The sequence below is a fragment of the Manis javanica genome, chromosome 2 (assembly GCF_040802235.1).
Source record: "Manis javanica isolate MJ-LG chromosome 2, MJ_LKY, whole genome shotgun sequence".
NCBI lineage: Eukaryota > Metazoa > Chordata > Mammalia > Pholidota > Manidae > Manis > Manis javanica.
Window position 1 is genome coordinate 116,335,598 of NC_133157.1, and position 22,146 is coordinate 116,357,743.

At 37.9% G+C, this 22,146-nt stretch overlaps 2 protein-coding genes across 2 annotated transcripts in view; one reads left to right on the forward strand and one right to left on the reverse strand.

Moving 5' to 3' along the window:
• Positions 1 to 22,146, forward strand: part of LOC140845608 (interleukin-2 receptor subunit alpha-like) — a 495,306-nt gene that overhangs the window by 417,863 nt on the left and 55,297 nt on the right. The gene's annotated exons all lie outside the window — the stretch shown is intronic.
• The window catches only part of LOC118968794 (protein TASOR-like), a 186,221-nt gene that overhangs the window by 144,458 nt on the left and 19,617 nt on the right, over positions 1 to 22,146 (reverse strand). The window contains exons 3-12 of the mRNA XM_073229183.1: positions 20,678 to 20,823; positions 20,296 to 20,390; positions 19,395 to 19,467; positions 6,070 to 6,207; positions 5,800 to 5,924; positions 5,513 to 5,609; positions 3,475 to 3,578; positions 2,367 to 2,592; positions 357 to 429; positions 197 to 259 (exon numbers count right to left, since the gene is read on the reverse strand). Of these exons, the coding sequence (XP_073085284.1) occupies positions 5,558 to 5,609; positions 5,800 to 5,924; positions 6,070 to 6,207; positions 19,395 to 19,467; positions 20,296 to 20,390; positions 20,678 to 20,823 (629 nt within the window). The 3' untranslated portion in view covers positions 197 to 259; positions 357 to 429; positions 2,367 to 2,592; positions 3,475 to 3,578; positions 5,513 to 5,557. The remainder of the gene's footprint in view (positions 1 to 196; positions 260 to 356; positions 430 to 2,366; positions 2,593 to 3,474; positions 3,579 to 5,512; positions 5,610 to 5,799; positions 5,925 to 6,069; positions 6,208 to 19,394; positions 19,468 to 20,295; positions 20,391 to 20,677; positions 20,824 to 22,146) is intronic.

Genomic DNA, 22,146 nt, shown 5'->3' on the forward strand with positions numbered 1-22,146 from the left:
GTGGAAGTGTCAAAAGACAGGTGGATACCTGCCTGTGAAGGTTAGAGGGAAGGATAAGCCTAAAAAAATGATAATGGATGAGAGGTATTGAAGAGAAGACACAGATACCAGGGTCAGGTTCTGATGAGAGGTTAAGGAAGATGACAACTGAGGGATACCTGACAGATTCAGTGAATTGGAAGTCACCGTGTCTCACCTGTTGAGGGGGATGAGTGGAACAAATGTAGTCCATGCAGAGCCATCTGGTCATCTCCAAAATCTACACAGAATGAAAATCAGAGGTGAGTTAGGTTGCTGATCTTATAAAACCAAAGTAAACACATTGCAAAATATTTTTTCAAAAAAGTTGTCCTTACTTGTTTCTGATGTTAAGGCTGATGATGTAAGTAAAATGAAAAAGCCCCGATCCTCTATGCATTTGATGATTGCCTTAAACATAAAAAAAAAAGTAAAAGAAGATTCATTTCCTCTTCTCCCTCTACCATAGTAAAAATGAACTGTGAAATGTTAATGCGTATGGGAATCAGGAGAATTTTGTCTCCAGTATCAGAAACTGCTCAAATAATCATGGCCTTGTTAGGGGTTCATATATTAACTAGATATCTCAAGGGTTAGTTTTAGGGTAGCGTTCAAATACATAACCAATCAAAAAAGTCTTGGCATCATTTGTTCACTGAGATGCTGAGCATTTCATACTGCTGCCTGAGTAGCTGACCTACTACCATTTACCACTACAAACTCCAGATGAACCAGACCTATGATAAGTATTTTTAAGTTCATCTTTACATAAAACATGCCAGAATCCTGGAAGTAGAAAGACTGGAAGATACTATTCAATAAAAGAACCCTTTCTGTAAATCATAGAGATGAAAAACAGAAAATAACATAATTAGGTCCCTTGGCAATAAGAAACGCAGATGAAAATAAATCCTTCCTCTCTTTTTTCCCCTCTACCACAGTCTTCAGTGGAATCTTGAGCTCAAGAAAAAAAAAATCTTGAAATTTTGATGTTTACAGTGACTTGGGGAATTTTATCCCCAAGGAGCAGGAGATACCATCTTAAAGTTGTCATTCTACTAAGTCATTATTTCAAAAGCATAATACCCATATGTACCCATAACTATGACATCCAATATGCTTGCAGTTTTTTCAGTTCAAAAAAACTAAACATACAGAATTTCATAGAATAAAGTGGTAAAACAGTCTACAGCAAAAACTGATGGATTATAAGGCTACAAATACAGTAAATCTGCAAATTATTCAGTAACAATCAAGTATGAAAAAAAGCCTTCTGTTCTAAGTCTTGTCTGAGAACTAACTTATGACACATAAGCTGCTGACACAGGAACAGTCACTGTGTAAGCCTCCATCTGCTGCACTCACAGCCCCAAGGCATTTGACAGTTCCTGTCTTTGTCTCCTCCACAGTTTCCTAAGCTCCTCAACAGCACGGGACTATGTTGTATTTTTGCTTCTAGTACATAGTAAGCACTCAAGACAGAATGACTGAATATATATCATGATAGTTTCATATACCTTAGCTTTTATATCTATGAAACTGCAAACAGGTCTAATCGTTTCATTTTCTATTGGCATAAAAAGTGAAAGTGACAATAGTTAGTCTCTACATTGTTTTGCATTTTAGTTTTGTGATATAGTTGAAAGCAAAACTCCTCTACTTAAAACCATACATTTTTATCTTGCAAAAAAATGTAGAAATAAAACAGAAATATGTAGCACATGCTATTAGTCTCCCAATTATGTACTCAAAACGTTAAAGTTCCTATTTTAACCTTTATGGGGAGAAATCATAGAATGCTTTGAATACTTACTTCTAGCCTCTTCCATTTACACACAGAAAAATATAGGCATGCATGTCCTCAACACCCTTTTAAAAAGAGACTTTGCTCTGTACTGTTCTTAAAGTTCAGTTTTCCAGGTACAAACTCACATACGTTTTGTTCAAGGGATATTTACTGCTTGTCCACATAAACCAGGCACTGAGTTGTCAAAGATGCTTAAAGCATGGTATCTGCCTCCACAAAACCCAATGTCTCTTTGTGCGGACTGATATGTAAAATTTATTCAATATATAATGACGCAAGAAAAGCAGCATGAAGCACGGAGGAGGAAGGACCTTGTGCAACATGTCATTTCCTAAGTAATTATTAGTAGTAAATAGGTTTCAGAGCAAAGTTCTGCACCATGTCTACTGCTTTCCATAGCATCCACAAGTAGTCCATTAATGCATTTTCTGAAAGTATCTTTGGACTTCCTTCTTTTTGTTTTCCAAATATAAAAGGGACTATGCTTCTTCAAGAAAACAGACTACAATCCTAGCAGATATTTAATGGTAATTTACCCAACCTCTAAAGTTGCTGACTCCACCTCTTGGTAGAAAGGTCTTCTTCTCTGCTGGGGAGCACTACTGCAGACTGGTGGGACTGACCGTGTACGCAGATCTGGAAGGTGGGATCTGACTGCTGGAGCTAACAAGCGCAGTCCATTTCCTTTCAGTTACTGGGTGAGGGATATGCAGGTGACATAAACTGTGATAATGAAACTGACAGATGGTTTGGTGGAGGGGTTCTATCTAGATACAAAAAGGAAACAGGAAACATGTAGTTCTGACGGGCAGCCTTGGGACAAAACGATCATGCAGAAGGGGTGAACTGAAAAAGTCCTAAGCAAATAGTGTTTGGACTGGCCTTATAACCTAGAATTGAAAAGTAAGCCTTTAAATCCCTTTACTGTTCAAACTAGTTTGGGTTTTCTGTTAAACGCAACTCAAAATATGACACCATCTCTAAGACAGCTTACCCTCACAGACTATATACATGTTACATTTTAATTTATCAGTCTCTTCTCTCTACTATGGGGGCAGTCCGTCATGCCTTGGTCACTGCCCCACACTTACACCATTTCCTGTGGGACACTTATTAAGTAATCACTCACTAGAAAGTCAGCATCTGCTCCTGTCCTCACACTGAGGAGCCCTGGTTAACATAATGGGGAGAAATCTTTGGACTGTTACATATTTCTCGGTAGAGATTTACTTTTTAGATTGTGGCAACAGTAGAAGCACCAACTTTTTGATTTCCTTATAAACCTATGGATTGACAGAGGTCACTTTTAAAGAAGTATTTCACAAGTGGTCCTTTAATTAACACAGAAACACTAGTGATCTACTAAATTCTTCTATCATAAAAGAAAAACAGCAACAACGGATTTGAGAAAACTACACTCTTATTCTTAAAATCAGGAGTATAAAGTGACTAGTGAGACAAAAACTCAGATACAAAAGGGATGAAAATGTTAGCTAATAAAATATTAGGCCAAAAATATGTCAATAAATATTAAATGATGAAACTCCTTTCAACAAGCTAAAGTAATTCAATCCAGGCACAGCCAACTAATAATCAGATACCAATTTCAGGAAAAACTAATAATTGTATTTTAAATTGATGATCCTTACCAATTGCATATTTTGAATGTATTCTGTTAGTTTATCTATTTTATCCCCTTGTTTGTTTGATAGTTCCACCTCATACATGTTGAAGTATAAATCTTGGGAACAGACTGGAGAAAAGCAGAAAAACAGAACATTTCTTACTTTAAATCCAAATTTTTTATAGCCATTTTACCCATTTTATGTTAAAAAGATGAAAGAAAAAATTGGACTACTATTCAGAAGACAGTTATCATTCATTGTTCTTGGCTCTAAAATTTAATAAAGTTACTGCATAGAGCATTTAAAAACAATGCTTTCATTTATACTGACACTACAATAGGATTCACAAGGCAAATACATACTATATAAATAATATAAACATCAGTGTCCCATGAATTAGTCATTTAAATGACAAAAAAATTTCTTTCTCATGTTTTCTGGTTTCTTCTTCCTTCCACCATGAAAACTGTTCTCCTTGAAAGGCAAGGTTATGAGTTTCCAACTATTTGTAAGCATATGCTGCTAGTCCTGTCCTCTTAGATGAATCTACCTTTCAGTTTCTAGTTAGCCTCTGAAGAACTGAATCACCTAACAGCTCTGCAACTTTCCAAAATGCCCTTTTAAGAATCACTTAAGGCAAAGCAGAAGAGTATGTGTGTGTTTATGTGTGCATGTATGCAAGAGAGAGTGGAAAATAATTGGAACCAAACCCAGGACATGCAGTGTATCATTACATTTAACAGATCTTTCTCCTCCAAGTAATTCTGTTTTCTAAAGGCAGCTTCTGGTAATCTTTTTCTCAAAGACGACACTTTCATTATATACTTAAAATCTAGTTCATATGGTCTAAAAAACAAAACAATACCATGCATTGTAATAAACACTGAATCATCGATAGCTTCATAATTGTTGGTTTTCTAATATAAATACAAACAAAAGTATCATAACCACAAGTCCTTAAATTAATACTCCATATCAAATAATGTTCATATTTAAAAATATTAACAGATTTTTAAATATATCGCCCCATAGACCATGGCCTGCAAATACGTTCACATTTTCTGAATGTATTTTTGGTGTAAGCAAAATATCCAGATGTATGGAAGAACTACGCACACTGGAATGAAAATTTTCTGAAAATTAAGCTATATAAGAGTTGGAAACTTCTGACGATACTGGGTTGCAGTGCCAGAGAAGGAACTGCATCCAGACTTTTGCATCATTTCTCCTGACTACTTTTTCGCTCTTCAAAACTTATTTTGAAATACTTGTAGACTTTATAGATGCCCTTTCTTCCCTTAAACACTTCTGTGTGTATCCTTAAAATAGGGCATTTTCCTTATACAACCACAAAACAATCAGCAATTAAGTTAACAAAGATAAAGTACAATTGTTTACTGTACAGACCTTATTCCATTTTGTCAACTGTCTCATGAAGGTCCTTTATGAAAAAAGAAAACAATTTTGGAGGAGACGGTCCAGGATTCAATCCAGGATGACACAGTGTGTTTAGTTATGTCTCTTGAATCTCCTCTAATCTGGTATAGTCTCTGAAGTCTTTATCTTTAGTGACCTTGACATTTTTGAAGAACATGGACCATTTACTTTCCAGAATATCCCTCACTTTAGGTATGTCTAATGTTTCCTCCTAATTAGTTTGGCAGGAATGCCACTGATATGTCATTCTCTGTGCTTCGTGATAGAGCACATGATATTTTGTCCATTCCTGGCCATGCTAACTTAGTCACTTATTTAAGATGGTAGCTATAGTTCTTTTTTTTTCATTGTAAAGTCTGTACTTTCCCCTTTGTGATTACTAAGTCATGAGTAAATATTGTGAGATGTGTATAAAACTTATTTCAAGACCAAGATCTGAATTTAGACCTGAGTTTAGGCCACCTGTGTCACAGCCCTGTGCTCGACACATCTACCCCAAAGTATTTTAATCCAAAACCAAGTACAAGTGCTCTGCCTCACACCAGAGCTGATTAAGCAAGACCCCAAAATGAGAATTAGAAACAAGTATAGAAGCATTAGTAGAGAACACAAACTCAACACTTACACTTATGCTGGAACCACTGAACCGTAAGAGGACCAAAGAGTGATGTCACACAGCAGACAGCCGTGAATAATTAACTTCCCTTTCCATGGAGAAAGAACTTTAAGAAATGAGGGAAGAAAAAACTGATTATTTTATTTATGAACAAAATATTGGCTTAAAAAAAATCCTAAAATAATTAATTTTTTACCATTTTCCCTGAGTTCAAATCTAGAGACAAAAATAAAAAGTATTTTTATAAGAGCAAAGGAAACAAATTCACTGAAACAAAGACACACATAATTACTTACACACTTTTCTGAGCTGCCACAGCCATCCTTTTCGGTTCTCTGTACTGAAAAGCTACAACTGCGTATGGACAGAGCTGCCCGGGTTGCTCAGTAACAGTGCTGCCTGAGAGTTCATAGAGATAATACTGGAAGAGGAAAGTAAGAGTTATAAAGGTAGTGCTATGGAATTCCACACACACCAAGTTTATCTCAATCCCACCCAGTTCTGAAATTTAACATATTAGATTCAGAAATGCACATCAGGAATGATTTATTCCCAGGTGACTATACCTGAGTCAGTTCAAATGCATGAAAATGACTCATCTTATGAGAGACTTCATTAGTATTTGCAGCCACGTGGCAATCACAGCCAGAAGATGGGCTAGTATAGTTAGCTGTATAATTCTCAGACACAAACTTGACTTTTCCCTAGAATGAAAATACTGAGACTAATCAGATGCCTTCAAAAAGCAGTAATCTCACTTGACGATTCACTTAAAAACAGCTTAGTAAGGATGGCGATGTGATTCAACGAACAGTTAACTACAATTCTTAGAAAACTATCTTAGGACCAACAACACTTTTATTTTCCATGAATCCCTTAAAATTGTATTTCAAAATCTAGTGTGGGCATCTTTCTGGGGCAAAAGCCCACAACTTTTATCACAACATCAAAGGGGTACATGGGCGTCCCCCCTCCTCCTTCTTTTGCCCCCTCCCATCCCAGTTCACAAAGTCTCAAATCAAATCACCTTTCATCTAAACAAAAGAAAATTAAGATTTGAAAAGAACCATTCCTTTAAAAGAAAATGTATATAGCCAATCAAATTGGCTATTCAATGACTATAACATAAAGAATGACAAATCAAATTTAAAGTTTCAAAAGGTGAGTATCCAAACTGAAGTATTAAGCTATCAATTATAAGTGACAGACCAAGATACTTCTACTATGCCATGTCCCAGTAAGTCAGCATGGAATAAGTAACACAGTAAAAAGCCACAGGCCACTGGCCCTGATTACGGAACAGTCAATAGTATTTCCAATTACAAATTTCTCTTCATCAAGGGTTATATGTCTCCAAAGAAAAGAAAAAGTGGCCAAGTTTTCATACAATGAAAGTCATACAATGATTTAAAAGCTGTTTTGAATAATATAATGACATACAAAACATGTACCAAAATAAGGTGTGGGATTAGAGGCAACTTTCATTTTTATCTTACAAGAATTTATTTATTTATTTCCCGTTAGGGTCCTGCTTCTTCATTTATAGGACCACCAAAGGAAACTCTAAGAAGCCGAAGACTACAAATAGTACTTCTCGGTGAGCAACCACAACCTGTACCTTCTCCACAAATATTCTTATGACACAGGATATGCTGGCTCTTCACAGTAAAGTAAGGAGGGCTGGAAGCACATGGGCAGCCATGAAAACAGCCACATCCACCAAACAGGGTGGGATCCAGGGGCAGGAGACCACAGTGAAGTACAATGTGACATGAATAAAAACCAAGCGTTTGGTATCTGAGCTAACAGGTGCTCTGTAGTAGAGCCACACCACACCTGTCATGGGGTAGCAGAGGAACACTAAGGCAAGAATAGCCCTGACTGTGCAACAAGGCAATGCTACTTTCCCTTCAGATCCTGGGGACAAATTTTGGAATATAAAGACTTCACAGTCTTAAAAAAAGAACACTGGTATTGTTGGGTTTATAGCCAAAGAACTTCAGATAGCATAAAAGCTAAAACAGAAGCAAAAACAAGACTACAGAATAGGTCCTTAAAAAGTCCACAAACCGTTAAAATCAGTTTTCCTACTATTTGAGTGAAAATTCTAATTGCATGATTCTCTTATCTGGGACTATTTAAGAGTATTTAAGAATTCCTAAGGTCACCAGTTACAGGAGCCACACTACAACTATGAACAAGGTTTGGATATTTAGGGATAAAAAAGAAAGGTTTTCTTATTTTGACAGTTTAAAACAGTGAATGTTGCTTCCTCAATTCATTTATCATAACTGTAATCTCATTGTTTTATAAGCGGCTACTTGTTTCCTGTTATCTAATGTTTAAAAAGTGGCACTGTGGGACAGGAGAGAGGGGAAGACTTTTCACTGATAATATTACCTTTGCATTATTTTCAAGTTTTTAAAAAAACATACTCATAGGTAAGCTATTAAATGAACAAAAAAGCTCTGTCTTAAAAGGAAAGCAAAATTTGCAATTACTTTTCCTCAATTTTGACAGCTGTTTCTAATGAGGACTATGTTTAGTAATGGATCTGCAGAAAACTTTATCACAGATTGATAACCCATGGTTTTTAAAAAGGAAAATTACATAGAAGCATATTTGGACTTTACATAATTAGATTAAAAATCACAACATAACCGGGCTTCCCAGGATGCCATGGTCTTGCCTGAAGATAGTCCGAGTATTTGGAAATGTACACACCTGCAAAACACAAACTGCATGTCACTGTTACGTATACAAGGACCCTACCTGGAGTGATCTGAACTGAATGAGACAAAAGTCAATGTGAAGCTTTGGGAACTGCTTACCTTTTAATATTATTGGAGATATTCTAAAAGGATGGAAAGAGCTAAGGCACAGAATATAGCTGCTTGACAACTGAATGTCTAGTTGGACACAATAACTAAAAAGGGATAAAAGTATCACATTCTTGGAAAACTCTAAGTTAGTCTGTTTTGTCTCCAGGCAATCATTCCATGAAAAGGCCTGTGGTATAGGTCTTGATTCTCAAGTTATTTTTTGCAGAAAATCTAAGTATTCTGACTTAATAATATGTGAGGTTTACTAGATGGCAAGTCTGTGCTAGGCAGCAGTGATGCAAAGGGAAGTAAAACAAGGCCCCTGCCTTCAAGCAGGTTATTCTCCAGATCGGAAGGTCTTGGAAGGCAGGGGTTTATGTCTTTGTTCACTCTGTAGCCACATCACAGCCCAACATAAAGCACGTATGTGAGCATTTGTCAGGTGTATGTTGTATTTACGGCAAAAAGAAATGGAAATAAGTAAGTAAGTAAATTTGTCTGGGAAAGGAGTGCTCTAGAGAGAGAAACAAGCTTCTCAGTTGAGAACAGAGTGAAAAAAAGTATGGCCGTGTAAAACAGCACAAATTACTTAGGATGGTGGGCCACAGTGTGAGACTGGAATACAAAGTGGGGTAAGCTGAGGTTGAAAAGGAAGCTTGGAACTGAACAGTAAGATTCTTGTAGGACTTGTCATCAGCTTGGACTTTGTTCTGTGCAGCAGACAACAGCGGGGTTAGCAGTGGCAGTGGGCTGCTGCTTACAAGAGAGGTAAGTCCAATGGGGCCACTCTAGAAACAAGACCGACTAGACAGCTGCTGTGAGAGCTGAGACCAGAGACAAGCATCCCCAAACAGCAGCAGCAGGGAGCGCAAGCTGAAAAGTACAGATTTCAGAGACTGCTGAACAGAGGCATGTCTTTGGCAAAACAGAAGACAACGGTGAGAGCACTTGCACACCATAGGAAGAGCAGTGAGCTTCTGCTCGGAAACTTGGGTCCCACTTGCAAGTGTTCACTGATGACTAATAACAACCACGTGACTGAGGGATATGTCACTTCATCAGGGATGGTTGGCTTGGATCACAGACACACAAACCACAGGGTTCTCAGGAAGCTCTAAAAAGATCAATAAGGGGGGGCGGAGCCAGGATGGCGGCGTGCGTAGAGCAGTGGAAATCTCCTCCCAAAAACACATAGAGCTATGAAAATATAACAAAGAAAAATCTTCCTAAAATAGAGACCACAGGACACAGGACAACATCCAGACCACATCCACACCTGCAAGAACCCAGCGCCTTGTGAAGGGGAGTGCTTTTTGGAAATCTTAAAGGGGCAGGACAGGTCACTTAGACCAGAGGCAGGGAATCTGGGGATCTCTGGGCACTCTAACCCCCTGGGCAGCAGGGAGCACAGAGGCCCCTTACGGAGATAAATAGCCTCCTGGCCGCTCCCCCTCCAACGGGGCTCCACCATTTTGGAGGAACAGCCCCAGCCAGGCCAAGCCCACAGCAACAGCGGAGATAAACCCCAAAGCACCTGGGCAGGAAGCAGAAGCCCTGTCTGCGCACAGCTGCCCAGCACAAGCAACTAGAGGTCGCTATTCTCCCAGGAAAAGGCTACAAACCAACAAGAAGGGAAGCTCTTCCAGCGGTCACTTGTACCAGCTCTGCAAACTATCTCTATCACCATGAAAAGGCAAAACTACAGGCAGACAAAGATCACAGAGACAACACCTGAGAAGGAGACAGACCTAACTAGTCCTCCTGAAAAAGAATTCAAAATAAAAATCATGAACATGCTGACAGAGATGCAGAGAAAAATGCAAGAGCAATGGGATGAGATGCAGAGAAAAATGCAAGAGCAGTGGGATGAGATGCAGAGAAAAATGCAAGAGCAGTGGGATGAAGTCCGGAAGGAGATCACAGATGTCAGGAAAGAGATCACAGAAGTGAAACAATCCCTGGAAGGATTTATAAGCAGAATGGATAAGATGCAAGAGGCCATTGAAGGAATAGAAGCCAGAGAACAGGAACGTATAGAAGCTGACAGAGAGAGAGATAAAAGGATCTCCAGGAATGAAACAACACTAAGAGAAATATGTGACCAATACAAAAGGAAAAACATTCGTATTATAGGGATACCAGAAGAGGAAGAAAGAGGAAAAGGGATAGAAAGTGTCTTTGAAGAAATAATTTCTGAAAACTTCCCCAAACTGGGGGAGGAAATAATCGAACAGACCATGGAATTACACAGAACCCCCAACAGAAAGGATCCAAGGAGGACAACACCAAGACACATAATAATTAAAATGGCAAGGATCAAGGACAAGGAAAGAGTTTTAAAGGCAGCTAGAGAGAAAAAGGTCACCTATAAAGGAAAACCAATCAGGCTAACATCAGACTTCTCAACAGAAACCCTACAGGCCAGAAGAGAATGGCATGATATACTTAATGCAATGAAACAGAAGGGCCTTGAACCAAGGATACTGTATCCAGCACGACTATCATTGAAATATGATGGTGGGATCAAACAATTCCCAGACAAGCAAAAGCTGAGGGAATTTGCTTCCCACAAACCACCTCTACAGGGCATCCTACAGGGACTGCTCTAGATGGGAGCACCCCTAAAAAGAGCACAGAACAAAACACACAACATATGAAGAATGGAGGAGGAGGAATAAGAAGGGAGAGAAGAAAAGAATCTCCAGACAGTGTATATAACAGCTCAATAAGCGAGCTAAGTTAGGCAGTAAGATACTAAAGAAGCTAACCTTGAACCTTTGGTAACCACGAATCTAAAGCCTGCAATGGCAATAAGTACATATCTCTCAATAGTCACCCTAAATGTAAATGGACTTAATGCACCAATAAAAAGACATAGAGTAATAGAATGGATAAAAAAGCAAGACCCATCTATATGCTGCTTACAAGAAACTCACCTTAAACCCAAAGATAAGCATAGACTAAAAGTCAAGGGATGGAAAAACATATTTCAGGCAAACAACAGTGAGAAGAAAGCAGGGGTTGCAGTACTAATATCAGACAAAATAGACTTCAAAACAAAGAAAGTAACAAGAGATAAAGAAGGCCACTACATAATGATAAAGGGCTCAGTCCAACAAGAGCATATAACCATTCTAAATACATATGCACCCAATACAGGAGCACCAGCATATGTGAAGCAAATACTAACAGAACTAAAGAGGGAAATAGACTGCAATGCATTCATTGTAGGAGACTTCAACACACCACTCACCCCAAAGGATAGATCCACCGGGCAGAAAATAAGTAAAGACACACAGGCACTGAACAACACACTAGAACAGATGGACCTAATAGACATCTATAGAACTCTACATCCAAAAGCAACAGGATATACATTCTTCTCAAGTGCACATGGAACATTCTCCAGAATAGACCACATACTAGCTCACAAAAAGAGCCTCAGTAAATTCCAAAATATTGAAATTCTACCAACCAATTTTTCAGACCACAAAGGTATGAAAGTAGAAATAAATTCTACAAAGAAAACAAAAAGGCTCACAAACACATGGAGGCTTAACAACATGCTACTAAATAATCAATGGATCAATGAACAAATCAAAATAGAGATCAAGGAATATATAGAAACAAACGACAACAACAACACTAAGCCCCAACTTCTGTGGGATGCAGCGAAAGCAGTCTTAAGAGGAAAGTATATAGCAATCCAGGCACACTTGAAGAAGGAAGAACAATCCCAAATGAATAGTCTAACATCACAATTATTAAAACTGGAAAAAGAAGAACAAAGGAGGCCTAAAGTCAGCAGAAGGAGGGACATAATAAAGATCAGAGAAGAAATAAACAAAATTGAGAAGAATAAAACAATAGCAAAAATCAACGAAACCAAGAGCTGGTTCTTTGAGAAAATAAACAAAATAGATAAGCCTCTAGCCCAACTTATTAAGAGAAAAAGAGAGTCAACACAAATCAACATAATCAGAAATGAGAATAGAAAAATCACGACAGACTCCACAGAAATACAAAGAATTATTAAAGACTACTATGAAAACCTATATGCCAACAAGCTGGAAAACCTAGAAGAAATGGAAAACTTCCTAGAAAAATACAACCTCCCAAGACTGACCAAGGAAGAAACACAAAAGTTAAACAAACCAATTACAAGCAAAGAAATTGAAACAGTAATCAAAAAACTACCCAAGAACAAAACCCCGGGGCCGGACGGATTTACCTCGGAATTTTATCAGACACACAGAGAAGACATAATACCCATTCTCCTTAAAGTGTTCCACAAAATAGAAGAAGAGGGAATACTCCCAAACTCATTCTATGAAGCCAACATCACCCTAATACCAAAACCAGGAAAAGACCCCACCAAAAAAGAAAATTACAGACCAATATCCCTGATGAATGTAGATGCAAAAATACTCAATAAAATATTAGCAAACAGAATTCAACAGTATATCAAAAGGATCATACACCATGACCAAGTGGGGTTCATCCCAGGGATGCAAGGATGGTACAACATTCGAAAATCCATCATCATCATCCACCACATCAACAAAAAGAAAGACAAAAACCACATGATCATCTCCATAGATGCTGAAAAAGCATTTGACAAAATTCAACATCCATTCATGATAAAAACTCTCAGCAAAATGGGAATAGAGGGCAAGTACCTCAACATAATAAAGGCCATATATGATAAACCCACAGCCAGCATTATATTGAACAGCGAAAAGCTGAAAGCATTTCCACTGAGATCGGGAACCAGACAGGGATGCCCACTCTCCCCACTGTTATTTAACGTAGTACTGGAGGTCCTAGCCACGGCAATCAGACAAAACAAAGAAATACAAGGAATCCAGATTGGTAAAGAAGAAGTTAAACTGTCACTATTTGCAGATGATATGATACTGTACATAAAAAACCCTAAAGACTCCACTCCAAAACTACTAGAACTGATATCGGAATACAGCAAAGTTGCAGGATACAAAATTAACACACAGAAATCTGTAGCTTTCCTATACACTAACAATGAATCAATAGAAAGAGAAATCAGGAAAACAATTCCATTCACCATTGCATCAAAAAGAATAAAATACCTAGGAATAAACCTAACCAAAGAAGTGAAAGACTTATACTCTGAAAACTACAAGTCACTCTTAAGAGAAATTAAAGGGGACACTAACAAATGGAAACTCATCCCATGCTCATGGCTAGGAAGAATTAATATCGTCAAAATGGCCATCCTGCCCAAAGCAATATACAGATTTGATGCAATCCCTCTCAAATTACCAGCAACATTCTTCAATGAATTGGAACAAATAATTCAAAAATTCATATGGAAACACCAAAGACCACGAATAGCCAAAGCAATCCTGAAAAAGAAGAATAAAGTAGGGGGGATCTCACTCCCCAACTTCAAGCTCTACTACAAAGCCATAGTAATCAAGACAATTTGGTACTGGCACAAGAACAGAGCCACAGACCAGTGGAACAGATTAGAGACCCCAGAAATTTACCCAAACATATATGGTCAATTAATATTTGATAAAGGAGCCATGGACATACAATGGCAAAATGACAGTCTCTTCAACAGATGGTGCTGGCAAAACTGGACAGCTACATGTAGGAGAATGAAACTGGACCATTGTCTAACCCCATATACAAAGGTAAACTCAAAATGGATCAAAGACCTGAATGTAAGGCATGAAACCATTAAACTCTTGGAAAAAAACATAGGCAAAAACCTCTTAGACATAAACATGAGTGATCTCTTCTTGAACATATCTCCCTGGGCAAGGAAAACAACAGCAAAAATGAGCAAGTGGGACTACATTAAGCTGAAAAGCTTCTGTACAGCGAAAGACACCATCAATAGAACAAAAAGGAACCCTACAATATGGGAGAATATATTTGAAAATGACAGATCCGATAAAGGCTTGACGTCCAGAATATATAAAGAGCTCACACGCCTCAACAAACAAAAAACAAATAATCCAATTAAAAAATGGGCAGAGGAACTGAACAGACAGTTCTCCAAAAAAGAAATACAGATGGCCAAGAGACACATGAAAAGATGCTCCACATCGCTAATTATCAGAGAAATGCAAATTAAAACTACAATGAGGTATCACCTCACACCAGTAAGGATAGCTGCCATCCAAAAGACAAACAACAACAAATGTTGGCGAGGCTGCGGAGAAAGGGGAACCCTCCTACACTGCTGGTGGGAATGTAAATTAGTTCAACCATTGTGGAAAACAGTATGGAGGTGCATCAAAATGCTCAAAACAGACCTACCATTTGACCCAGGAATTCCACTCCTAGGAATTTACCCTAAGAACGCAGCGATCAAGTTTGAGAAAGACAGATGTACTCCTATGTTTATCGCAGCACTATTTACAATAGCCAAGAATTGGAAGCAACCTAAATGTCCATCGGTAGATGAATGGATAAAGAAGATGTGGTACATATACACAATGGAATACTACTCAGCCATAAGAAGTGGAAAAATCCAACCATTTGCAGCAACATGGATGGAGCTGGAGAGTATTATGCTCAGTGAAATAAGCCAAGCGGAGAAAGAGAAATACCAAATGATTTCACTCATCTGAGGAGTATAGGAACAAAGGAAAAGCTGAAGGAACAAAACAGCAGTGGAATTACAGAACCCAAAAATGGACTAACAGGTACCAAAGGGAAAGGAACTGGGGAGGATGGGTGGGCAGGGAGGGATAAGGGGGGGGAAGAAGAAGGGGGGTATTAAGATTAGCATGCATGGGGTGGGAGGGAGCAAGGGGAGGGTGGGCTGCACAACACAGAGAGGACAAGTAGCGACTCTACAACATTTTGCTAAGCTGATGGACAGTAACCGTAATGTGGTTGTTAGGGGGAACCTGATATAGGGGAGAGCATAGTAAACATAGTATTCTTCATGTAAGTGTAGATTAAAAATTAAAAAAAAAAAAAAAAAAAAAAAGAAAAAAAGAAAGAAAGAAAGAAAGAAAGAAAGAAAGAAAAGGGGGATTACTCCTTAACAGGATAAAACTATTGGTAAATCCAAGATCAACACATGCTTTAAATATACTTAACGTTGATCACTTAAAGGGTGTCAGATGATCAGCTATGGAGGTACTCTTTTCTGATAATATTCCTTTCTCTTAATAAAAAAAAAAAAAAAAAAAAAAAGCAGTTACTGTGTGCTGACCTCCAATGAGTTCTGCACAGTGGTATAGAGGGCATGTCAAAGTGTGGGCAAAGGGTCTGTTTGTTTCTATGCAGAAGATCAAGGCCTAGCTTGGATACCCAGAAAATGAACTAAGATACGATATGAGGAGGAGCTTCCGGCATCAGCACTCTCTGGAGGACTCGTGCCGGGGGATGATCATCAAAAAGCTTCCACAGGGATCCGGACCATGCTGCGGTTGTGGCTGCATCCAGCCCACCGTCTCCTGGACTTGCCATAAGAAGGAGGAGGGAGATGTCTAGGCTGGCATGTGCATACAGTGAGACAACGAATTTAACCGTATCTGTACTGTTGGAACTCAACCAGGAGTTGGGAGGGGTGCAAGGTGTAGCACTCCAAAATCTCATGACTATAGACTATCTATGGTTAAAAGAACATATGGGATGTGAACAGATCCCAGAAATGGGCTGCTTTAATTTGTCTGATGGTTCAAGTACAGTTGGACAATATCCATCATATCATAGATAAATTTTCACAAATGCCTAGGGTGCCTAAATGGTTTTCTTGGATTCACTGGAGATGGATGGTAATTATAGATTTGCTTTGTTTATGTCACCGTATTCCTATTATGTTAATATGTGAGTGCAAATTAGTTAGTAGTTTAAAATCTATACATGCTTAAGGTACTCTACAAGAAGATATGTCAAAGAAATAATCAATCCTCCCATGTTTTCTTCCATATGCTACCTCTATAGCTTTCCTTCTTCCTTCCTAATTACAACCCTTCAATAGAATTTGTGCCTCATATCGAATTTACCGAGTATCATAATTCCTCCAGGTGGTAAAGATACCTCGAGACAAGTGCTGGGCATAGAAGCCACAGGGCATAAATCTGCAAAGAAGTAAAAAGCTAACCTTTGCAAACAATATGGCTTCTCTCTCACTTACCAACTTTACATTTCCCTGTATGGCCCCAGAAGATGACTGGTTAGCCAGAGACGGGTAAGATTCCTCAAGGGAGGAACAACCTAAGACAGGCACAGTCGCAGGGGGGCCATCAGGTGAGAATTTGGGGATCAACAGAGGTGAGGCTCAGAACCTCACCCCCCCTGCTTTGAGAGAAATCTTCTGCATCCGTGGATGTCTTGCTGCCCTTGTCTAGCCTGGATTAATACTTAGTCCATAGGCACACACCTGATCATCTGATCATCTACATTTGCCTTCTTACAGCACTAAACTATGTTTTCTACCTTTATCTTGCATCTACCTACCACTTCAGCATTTTATTAAAAATAAAAATAATAATAATAATAGGAGAAATGTGGGATCAACATATAAATCAAGTACAAAAATCAAATGAATATTCATATTTGACCTGATTGTTTATAGGTCATATTGCATGATCAAAACCGAAAGTTTCTGTGATGACTGCCCTTGTACTGTTCACCATGTAAGAATTTATTCACTATGTAAGAATTCGTTCACCATGTAAGAACTTGTTCGTTATGCTTCAGAAGATTGGAGACTGACGAGAATTAGGCTTGAGATGGATTAATGATTGTACATTGAGCGTTGACCCCCCTATACTGAATTTTATTGTTGTTAACAACCATTTGATCAATAAATATGAGAGATGCCCTCTCAAAAAAAAAAAAAAAAAAGATCAATAAGCTTTTAAAATTATAGAACACTACATGAACATAAAGCATCACTATTAGACACACAGAACTATCTGTTTCTATTTAAGCCAAATTATAAAATACACACAGGCAGTAGTGCTATCTTGTTAACAGTCCCAGGCTAGTGTTTAAGAAGCATGTGTGTATGTGTGTTCATCAGGAACAGTCCAGCTTCTACTTCACCACCCTATTCAAGTCAGCCTCTCAAACATCAACAATAAAATCACGGGACTGTAGTACTGTAGAAAAATGGTCTTGTTTTTTTAGAGATATAAGCTGAGGTGTCTCCTTGTAATTTACTTATGAATTTGTCAGTGAAAACAAAATAATAATGATCTAAACAAATGAAGAGAATAATGCAAACAATTACCTGGTAGACCCAGGTGATAAGTGATTATACCCTGCTCTCTGCTTTTTCTATGTTACCACTTATCATAATGAAATGGGGGGGAGGAAAAGAAAAGGGGAGAGGAAAAAAAGATTTTATGTGAAAGTGTTATCGGGGTTATGAATTTATCCCCTTGCCATGTCCTTTAAAGGAGCTGAAAGTAAGTTTTAAGAAACTTTTGTTTTAACAGAGAGCTACTGTAAGACCCAGCAATTCTACTCCTAGGTATGCATCCAAAAGAAATAAAAACACTAGTCTACACAAAAATTTGTACATGAATGTACATTGCAGCATTTTCATAATTCAAAAGTAGAAACAACCAAATGCCCACCAGCTGCTGAATGGATAAAGAAAATGCAGTATAAACATACAATGATATATCATTCAGCCCAAAAGGGAATAAGTACTGGTACATACTACAACATGGATGAACCTCAAAAACACTAAGTATAAGACATAAGTCACAAAAAATTACAGATGATTTCAACTACAGGCAAATCCATACAGGCAAAAAGTAGATTAGCGGCTGCCTAGGTTGGTGGTTGTGAGGCATGAGGAGTCACTGCTGACATACGGTGTTTCTTTGGGTGATGAAAAGAGTTTAAAATTGACAGTGGTGATGCTTGCACAACCTTGTGAATACACTAAAAAACACTGAAATTGTACACTGTAAATGGGTGAATTGTATGGTATGTGAATTTTGTCTCTACAAAGCTGTAGTTGAAAAAAAAAAGTCAGCAGGAATCTAGCAATAAAGCCCAGTCTCGCAGTCCTCTTCTCCAAATTCTGCATCTGCCACTAATACCCTTCCTTTGGTTCTTCTGCTTTCTGTAAAATCACGTCCTGATTCTTCATCAGCGGGACTGTTCTCAACTCTTTCTCCCTCTATCCATCTCCCCATCTCCCCACCCTTTACTCCCATAATGATCCCAAAGCTCTATTCTTTGCCATCTTTTCCTTTTACACTGTTTCAAGTAACAGAATTTTTGGCTTCACTAACACACACCCCACTGCCACCACCTTTGAGCCTCAAATCTCCAGTCCTAATCCCTTTTCCTACTATTTTTTACCACCACCAGGTTATCTTCCAGAAACACTTAAGAAAAACTCACAATTTTTCAAATTTAACTCATGAAGGTAGTAGTGCCCATTTACTGAGGGTTTAATAGGTTTACATTCTGGGCTAATGTAATATAGTATTACATGTTAGTGTTAGTGTATTACTGAGGCTAATATATAGTCTCATGTAATCCACACAACAAACCTAGATAACAGTTCATTTTACAGTGGAGGAAACTGAAGCTTAAAGACATGCAGTGCTAATCCACATTCTTAACCACAAGATCACCTTTCTCTTTTAGCTTATTAGCCCTCCTACCATTCTCCTCTGGTTGTCTCTACTCTACTAATAATATCATTGGTGTGTAAGTTTAAAACCTTTTGATTACTTCCTTTCTCTTCCTCCTCACATTCCATAGTTGCCAAGTTTGGTCAGTTTTATTCTCTATTCCTCCTGCCATTAGGTAGTCTGGAAGAGATCACTTGCTAGCCGCAATGACTATACTAATCTCCTGGCACTTGAAAGGCATCTTCTGTATCTTTTCTAGTCCAAACAACCTTTAAAAAAAGTTCTGATCATTTAAGTCCTACTAGGAAACCTGAAGTCTTAGACTCAAACCTCATTTATATCTTTAAATTGTGATTCTAATGACTAGTCATCATTACTATATTGCTTTTAATATACTTATCTTATGAAATTAACTAAAACCGACCTCATCTTGTAAAGAAGAGATGCTTATTTCAGACTTACCTTTTGCTGGGTCACCCAATGTGGTAACAGCACTGCTGCCAACATGGAGTCCACGCTGACATACCAACTTCGCCTTTAAACAGAAGAGAGCACTTTGCTTATCAGTTTTGGGAGAGGCAATAAAATAACACTTTCAAATAAATACAGGATCTCTACACTGTATGTATTCATGGCACAAAACCAAGCTTAAGTCAGGTTATTGTGTTTTGGTTAATAGTTAAAAGTTTTTCATCAAGTTTCACCATTTCTGTTAGCAAAAATGTCACCATGAAAACCAAATTAAGCAAACCTATAGGTAAGTCTTCTCTTGAAGATTTCTTTTCAATTACAGTTTTAGAAGTACTAAATTTGAAAATGTCTCATCCTCAAATGCCTTTTTTAGTATAAATCCATAGCATATCTTATTTGGAAGTAGTTGATTAAGTAAATAAACTCTTCCGGTCTTATTATGTAATTGTTAATTACTATATAAATGTTAATTATTCTTAAAATTAATCTACCCTTGTTCCTTAAAAGTCATGGACTCAACCAAAATACACTCTCTGAATTTGAGTCAGATTATAGATTACTATATTGTTAAAATTGTACCTAGGAAGCCATACACATCTTTGGAAACATGCCCTATACACAGCAGTCTCCTCTCACATTTTAGGTACGAGCAACAGTATGGCTGCTCAATCTTCAAAGACAGGCATGAACAACTCCAAGGAAATAAAATGCTGGGAGAGTTCTCCTAATTCACAAAACCATGTAACTTAAACCTGAAAAACCTCCATAAGAAACACAAAGTATCTATGTAAACCATGATCCAGAATGGAGAAATATCCATTCACCCCATTAATGACATCAGTTTTGTTCACTAATACCACAAAATTAATTTCCTACAGTCTAATTCCCTCACCTGGTTTTCCGTTTCAGACAGAAGAAATCCGTAAGTTTCTTTAAGGTCTTCCTCAGTATAGTTATTTGTTTTTTTTCTTGGTAAAAAGTTTTGTACTATGTAAAAGAGAAAATAACCAAATGCTATAAACATGTTATTCTGCTTTGCAAATCAATTTTTAAAAACACATCATCTGAATCCCTCCTGCTAAAAGACTAATGAAATAAGACTCTTTTTCTATTCCCTGAATATATTGCCTTTCAAGTGACTATTTCCAAGGATCTTTTATCTCATCTGAAAAGTGATAGCTAAAAAGAACTAGGCTTACATACCAAAAACGATGGGTCTACTTCTTTAAAACTAAAATAAAACTAACACACAGAGTGTGTACCAAGCACCTCACCTCATTTAAGAAAATGTCATTTTTCACCAAAGTCACTTGACTGTACTGAAAACCATGCTCAGATGCAGAGTCCAAGTAAGAAGTATGGAGAATTGAAACTGCCCTCTGGAAGAGAGAGTCTGAACTCAAGGATACCGTCTCAAAAACTGTAAAACACAAACAAAAATAACACAACTGTTTAAGATAACCAAAGGATGAGGTTCAAAGTGGCACACTAAAAATCACTGAATACTTCATCTGTACTGCTCTTTCCTGTATACCTCAGACTTCTACAATGCGTTTGGGCTACCATATCTGTATATCCTAACAGACCTCTCATGTGAAGAAAATAATCTGAATGGATTGCAAAAGGGTAAATTACTTTAAATATTAAGAGCAAAATAAACCCTGCCAGACCCCACAGGCCTTTTGGTTTAAGCTGCGTGCATGGCTGATAAAAACAGATGCAACCATAGTATCAAGTTGTTGGTCAGTAATCACTGAGACCAGTGTTTTTCATCCAAGTCTTTTGCTGTTGTTTTTGTTAAAGTATCACTGATACACAATCTTATGATGGTTTCAAATAAACAACACAGTGGTTTCAACATTCACCCATACTATCAAGTCCTCACCCTCTCCATTGCAGTCACTGTCTATCAAGGCAGTGAGATGTTACAGTCATTAATTGTCTTCTCTAATGCTGTACTGCCTTCCCCATGACCTACCTATACCTATATTGTGATTGAAAATTATAGTGCCCCTTAATCCCCTTCTCCCTTCCCACCCATCCCTTTGGTAACCACTAGTCCCTTTCTCAGTGTCTGTGAGTCTACTGCTATTTTCTCTTTCTGTTTTCCTTTTTTTTATACTCCATAAATGAGTGAGATCATTTGTTATTTGTTTTTCTATGCCTGGCTTATTTCACTGAGCATAATACCCTCTAGATCCATCCATGTTACTACAAATGGAAGTAGTCTTCTTTTCTTTTTGTGGCTGAATAATATTCCATTGCATATATATACCATATCTTCTTTATCCATTCACTTTTCATGGACACTTAGGTTGCTTTCATATCTTGGCTATTGTAAATAGTGCTGCAATAAACATTGCGGTGTGTACATCTCTTCAAATCAAGGATCTTGTTTTCTTCAGGTAAATTCATAGGAGAGGAATCACTGGGTCAAATGGTGTTTCTGTTTTTAGTTTTTTGAGGAACCTCCATATTGCTTTCCACAATGGCTGAACCAATTTACATTCCCACCAACGGTGTAGGAGGGTTTCCCCTTCTGTGCATCCTCACCAGCATTTGTTGCTTATCTTTTGGATGTTGGCCATCCTAACTGGGGTGAGGTGATATTTTATTGTGGTTTTTACTTGCATTTCCCTGATGATTAGTGATGTGGGGCATATTTTCATGTGCCTGTTGGTCTTCCATATTTCTTCTTTGGAGAAGTGTCTGTTCAGATCCTCTACCCATTTTTTAATTGGGT